The 6,127-nt window shown below is 58.2% G+C and overlaps 1 protein-coding gene across 1 annotated transcript; it reads right to left on the minus strand.

Annotated features, from left to right (window-relative positions):
• Nucleotides 1-457: 457 nt before the first annotated feature.
• On the minus strand, nt 458-5,772 carry TMEM59L (transmembrane protein 59 like). The gene is made up of 8 exons (XM_004760930.3): nt 5,503-5,772; nt 4,345-4,501; nt 4,119-4,228; nt 2,858-3,010; nt 2,195-2,297; nt 1,578-1,695; nt 1,359-1,476; nt 458-1,107 (listed from the first exon to the last, which is right to left on the minus strand). The coding sequence occupies exons 1-8, from the start codon at nt 5,668-5,670 to the stop codon at nt 979-981; spliced, it is 1,056 nt and encodes a 351-aa protein (XP_004760987.1). The 5' UTR covers nt 5,671-5,772; the 3' UTR covers nt 458-978.
• Nucleotides 5,773-6,127: the final 355 nt, after the last annotated feature.

Here is a 6,127-nt window from a genome sequence, read left to right on the forward strand (position 1 = left end):
TATCCTGCAAGGTTGTTCTCAAATGCAAAGTACAGGGCAAGGTCAAGTCTGGATCCCTTGGATAGGGAAAGGGCTAGGACTCACTGTCAATGCCCCGAAGCTGCCCCACGTCTGAAAGAAAGGGGGGTGGAAGCCAGATGCCGGCAACATTAACCAAACATCCTCCTAAGATTCAACCTGTGCATTTCAGAGGAGGGACCCCAAAAGGGAGGCAAGAAGGGGTACCGACCCATCCGGCCCAAGCAGGTAACAAAGGCCACTTTTCCGGGGACCTCCCTAGTCAGAAGTGTGGTGCAGGTTGGGCAGCAGCAGAGGCGCTGTCCTTTCTGAAGCCACGGAGAGTTCCCAGGGCGGTCCCCAACTCAGAAAGGGCCAAGTGGACTGGGGCCATAACCATGCTCAGGCTCTTCTCCCAAGGGCAGATGGAAAGATAAACAGAAGTAGGCTCAGTCCAAAATATCTTTTATATACATGGTTTATTCCTCCCGACCCCCATGTTGCAAACCCAGCCTCAGCCACCCTCCCAGCTTCGACCTGCCCACCACCAACTCTCGCAGGGGCCTCTTCTCTTAGGACTGGATCTCTGGAGGTGAGGTGGGGGAAAGGAGGGTGCCCTAGCACAGGGTGGTTCCCCTGTGCCCTCAGCCCCCACCCTCCAAGGGAGAAAGGAGGCGGGAGGGAGGAAGCACAGAACTGGGGATTGGATACTCAAGAAGCTACAAGATAGAAGGCAAAAGTAGAAAGCTCTGGGGAAGGGGGGAGCAAGGAGGGACCAAGGCCAGATCCCGCCCCCCCCCCGCCCTATGGGGGCATGGCGATCCCAGGACTCAGAGGGGCAAGGAGTGGGACTGGAGAAAGAAGAAGGATGGGGGAGTGGAGGAGCCCAAGGATGGTCCTACCCTGACTTGGACTCCTGGGCACAGGACAAACGAGGCCCAAGGAGCCCCTGCACTGGGCGATGCACGGGCCAATCAAGACCTACAGCTTGGTCAGGTCCAGCTTCAGCTTGTAGGGTGGGGGGCTGTCCCCAAAGGCATGCGACGGGGGAGGATAGAGGGGCCAGTCTGGCTCTACCATGAAGCCCTTGTGCTGCTCCAGGGTCAGGGGCTGCAGGGGGAGGAAGAGGGAGGGAAGGAGGGCTACTGAGCCCCCACCCTGCCAAGGTTCCTTCCTACCCCGATCTCAGGTCACCCCAGCTAAGGACTGGCATTACCCACCCCCAACTTGATAAGGAAGTAGAGCAAGTTGCCCAGTGTCACACAAGGAGTCAGGGGATCTTGTCGCCTGGGGAGAGCAGGCAGCCCAATTCAGGGCCAAGGAGCGGCCCTTCTCCCACCCCTTCACCAGGTCCCACCCACCTGGAACTTGAGGTGCTGGCCAGGTGCGGTCACCAGTGTGGAGCAGCTCAGCCACAGCATCACCAGCACGGAAAGGAAGAGGCAGCAGGCCAGGATCCAGCGAGGGAGCCCCGAGCGCCTGACCAGCCCAGAAGGCAGGCTCAGCGGTTCCAGTGGGCTTTGGGAGACCTTCCCCTCCAGCTACACTCCCATCCCCCCACCCAGGGCCCTGCCACCCACCGGGACATGCAACTGAGGAAGTCGTTGTCCTGCAGCTCATCAGATTCCACCTTGGCCTTACTGCTGGTCTTGACTCGAATCTTGGCCTTCCTTACCTTGTCCAAGGGGCCTACGGGGTCTGAGAGACAGGTCATCTCTTAGTGGCCCCCAGGCCTTCCCCAAGAGACCATTGCAGCCAGGAGAGGAGAAAGGAGACCAGGACCTAAGGCAATGTGGCACGGAGTCCTGGAAGAGATCAGAACCCTGGGAAATGGACCGTGGCATCCTAGGAAATTGACCATGGCACCGGGGAGCCCTAGGAGTTGGACCACAGAACCTAAGAAGATGAATCACAAAACCCTGGGAGACAGACCATGGAACCTTTGGAGGTAGACCTGGGAAGCCTGGGAGAGGGATTTTGAATCCCCAGGAGAAGAATCACAGAACCCTGGAGATGGACTGTGGAATCCTGGGAAACAGACCACAGAATCATGGGAGATGGATCATAGAACCCTGGAAGATGGACCAAGGAACCCTAAGAGTTGAGAGATGAAATCCCAGGGTTCATTTGCCACTAGGATTCCTTATGGCAGTGGAGCTACCTGTGGAAGGAACATTGGTCTTGCCTTGGACCTTACCCACGTGCACCTCCAAGGCCTCAGGGTGGGATCCCCGCCAGGTCACCTCTACTCGTTGCAGACGGGCTCCCTCGTGCCCCAGGCTCTCTACCACAGGCTGGGTCTGGGTTGGGAACAAGACAGCACAGAAGAGCCATTTAGAAAGGCACCACCTTGGCCCTGGGAAGCACATCTCTGTGTCCCCTCTAGGTTACATTGTCCCATGCCCAGCTGACACATAGTTCCACGATGCCGAGGGAACCCTTCTGTGGGAGCTGTGGTTCCCTGCTGCTGCAGGCATCCCAATGCAGACCCAATCCTTTAGCTCCTGAAGTAGGAACGCTACCTAGGTCAATAGAATCACGGGGATTGGATGAGAGATGGTCACATGACCCAGCCAGGGCCAATCAGAGTAAGTCTCCATCGAGTTAAAACTTCAGAGATGTTATACCCTAGCCCTCTGGCATCTACCATCAGGGGGGAAGAGCTTTCCTGGGACTACAACCACCACAAAGGGAGGCGGACTCAAGAGGGGAGTGAGACAGTGAAGCCCTGAATCTAGCTGGGTCCAAACATTGATCACCCGAGGACTTTGCATCCCATGAGCCAACAGCCAATGCATCCCACCTTCTTAACCCGACCACCCACCTACCGCACTGGCATCGCCCCGGCCAGACCCCTCACCTGGAACACCACCACCTTCCCGTTGTCGGTCTGCAGGTAGTACGTCCAGGTGGAGGAGACAAAGCCTTGGGCTGAGTTGACAAGGTCATTGCAGAGGGTGGAAAACAAGTCCAAGAGCGAAAGAGCTCCACTTGGAGCTTCCAGGACCTTTCTCTGCCAAGGGGAGACCCAAGCCATAGACATGTCACCAAGGTAGGGGAGTGAGCTGAGAGAGTTCACTGGGACCGGAATTTGCTAAGTGGTTTGGGGCATTGGGGCTTGATGCCATGAACGTGGTATTTGGCTTGCTGTTGCCCTTGGAGAAGGGGATTGCCCTCTCTGAGCCCTAAAATGGGGATGATTCTCTTCCATCGTGGGGTTGTTATGAGAGTTCAGTTAAACGATGGCACAGCACCAATGTGTAATACATGGTAGCTGCTGTTATTAAAAATTGCACATCCTCACTCTTATTCTGACAGCATCAGGAGAGAATTCAGAACAGGAAGGAATGATATAGTACAGCGTGCTTTTGCGAACAATGAAGGCCTGGAGTGGGTGGAGGAAAATGGGTGAAGGTGAGGAGCTTTCTGGGCAATCTTAGTTCAGGGGTCTCTGGCTGTGATAAGTGGTTTCCTGTGCCTTAGTTTCCCCTAACACAGTGTTTCCTAGACTCACTCATGGACGTGATGAGTGAGCAGTTATCTCTCCCTGGGGTAGGGGAGTAAGTAGCTCCTCCCTGAAACTCAGTTCTGAGGGTCCCCCCCCCCATGACAGTGACCACCTGTTCACCAAAAGGAAAGTGCTTAGACCAGCACCTGGCATACAGTAGGGGCTCAACAAAGTTAGCTCTGATAACACTGAAGATGGGTGAGGTGAGGCATGCTCACAGCCTTAAATCCTAGGTCTTGCCCAGCCCTAACTATGTGACCTTGGGCAGTTCCTTTGTGGGCATGAAATGAGAGTGACTTGCACTGTCCCAGGTGCCTCTAGGTGGCATGAGGAATTTGAGATAGGCTGTTTTGGGGCCTGGACCAGGACCAATGACTGATAAGCCCGAGCTGTTTTCTGCCATTTACTCCTTGTACGGTGGTGGGAGGGGAGGGTCCTTCTCATATCACAGAGATGATTACTGAGGCTTGAGGCAAGACAAGACTCCATCGAGAATCCCTAGTAAGCCCAGAATGGATGACAGAGCCTGGGAGACTCAAGACATGAGTGCGGATTCAGGGAGGAGAGAAAGGACGGGGGATGTTCCCAGGGCCACAAGTGGGAGGCTGCCCACCTTCTGTTCTGGTTCAGGCTCAGGTTCAGGCTCCGGCTCCGGGTTCTGACTCCAGCAGCCCTCGCTGCAGGCCTGCTGCTCTGTCTCCTTCACATAGGCCTCCACACACGCTGGGGGTGGCAGGAGGGGTGACTAGGGAGTGACCCTTCCCAGGCCACCTCGTCCCACCCTGGCCACTACACCACACACACACCCCACCCCACCCCCCACTGCCCCTGGCCCTCACCTGCTTCACACTCAGTCTGGGTGGCGTTAGGCTTGGAGCTCCTTGCCACAAATCGGCAGATGGAGAAGAGGCGGCAGCCGCGCTCACAAGCACTGATCAGGACAGCCCTGTCATACTCATTGGGGGACTCAGAAGGGTCCCCCTCCTCCAGCTCTGCCTGGGAGAGGGGACATGGGGTTCAGGCCAGGGGGAGGGGTAGTGGGAGGTTTGCACTGGAAGCACAGGCTCAGAGCAGGAGATAGAAGATTTGTTGTTCTCTCCCTCCTCCTCCCTTCCCCCTCACCCCCCACCACTGCCCAGATCCAGAGTGATTGAGGCGGGGAGGGGAAGGCTAATATTAGTAGGGCTTCTTAGCGCTGAGGAAAGGAGAGGGGAACAGACGGTGGAGGACACTGGATTTGGGCAATGATTGTAAAATGGATGAGTTGGAGAGAAATGCTTCTCCCTCCCCACCCTACCCCACGCCAAGGCTTCACGGGAGGAAGACAGAGATTGAGGGGAATTCTCAGGCCTGAGGAAGGAGGGAGGAGGTAAGAGGAGGAGGTTTGTCATCTCTTCTGGCCTGGGAAAATGGAGATCCAGCTGGTGGGTGAGGATGTGAATGGGGGCTGGTAGCTCGCTCTTGGGGAGGGTAGGGAAGAGGTTGTGGAAAGGAGGAGGAAGAGGAGGAGGAAAAGAGAAAGAGGAGGAGGGGAAGGAGGAGGAGGAAAGGATTATCAGACCTGAGGGAGGTGGGGGATGGGCGCCCCGAGGGTCTTTGCGCAGCAGTGCACAGCCAGAGCCGGCGAGGTGGCCTAAGAAGGCTCGATCCCCTTTCCTTTCCTTCCTTGGAAGGACCCCCCCCAACTCCGCATTCATCGGAGGGATTCGCATCTCCAAACCCTCCCCCATCAGAGGGACAGAGGGACCCCCCCCCCGTCCTTCCCCCGCGGGAGGAACAACCCCCATCTCCTTCGGAGGGACCCCCGACCTCGATAGAAAGGACCCCAGTCCCTCCCTCACCAGATGGACCCACCTCCATTGTTGAACCCCCATTTCCGACTCCTTCCCGCTCGGAGGAACCCCTATCTCGCGCTCGCAACGGAGGGAACCGCATCCCCAGCCCCTCCCCCACCGGAGAGATCGCCGCTCCTCTGGCTGTCGCCGCAAGCGCTTCACCTGCGAGAGCTGCGGACCAGGATAGCGGTCGCGGCACCGCAGCTGGCAGCTCTGCGTATCCCCGAGCTGCGGGGCGAAGGGGTCGCGGGCGGGCGGAGCGGGGATGGCAGGTGGAGGCTGCAGCAACAGCAGCAGCAGCAGCGGCGGCATCAGTGAGACCAAAGCCATGGCCGTGCCCGGAGCGAGGGGCTCGGGGGACGCCGGCTCCTGGCAGGCACCGAGGATGCAGCGGCGGCGGCGGGGACCGGGTCGCTGACGTCACCCGAGCGAGGCAGCCTGGGAAGGGCGGGCGGGGGATGCGGAGAACGGGCGGGGGAGCCGCGCTGCTGCACGGTCGGGGTGCGGGTGGGGCGGGGCAGGTGGACGGTGATCCCCGCCGCCTGTCCCATCTCGATGGTGCCATGACACCTCCCTCGTATCCACGGGCTAGAGGATCTCCGCCAGCGCTATGGGGTCAAAAGGAAAAAAATAGGGTGATGGGATGGGGTGTCTCTTGGCCAGGGGATTCAGGGAGGGCCTACCTGAGGTGGCAAAATTTGAGCTGGCTTCGCGGGGAGGGCAATCCAGGCACAGGGAATAGAGAGTGCCCCGAGGCGGGAAAGAGAGTGTTGGAAGAGTAGGTAAG

This window comes from Mustela putorius, unplaced genomic scaffold, assembly GCF_011764305.1.
Source record: "Mustela putorius furo isolate JIRA1106 unplaced genomic scaffold, ASM1176430v1.1 tig00000095_pilon_pilon_pilon, whole genome shotgun sequence".
In the NCBI taxonomy this organism is placed as follows: Eukaryota; Metazoa; Chordata; class Mammalia; order Carnivora; family Mustelidae; genus Mustela; species Mustela putorius.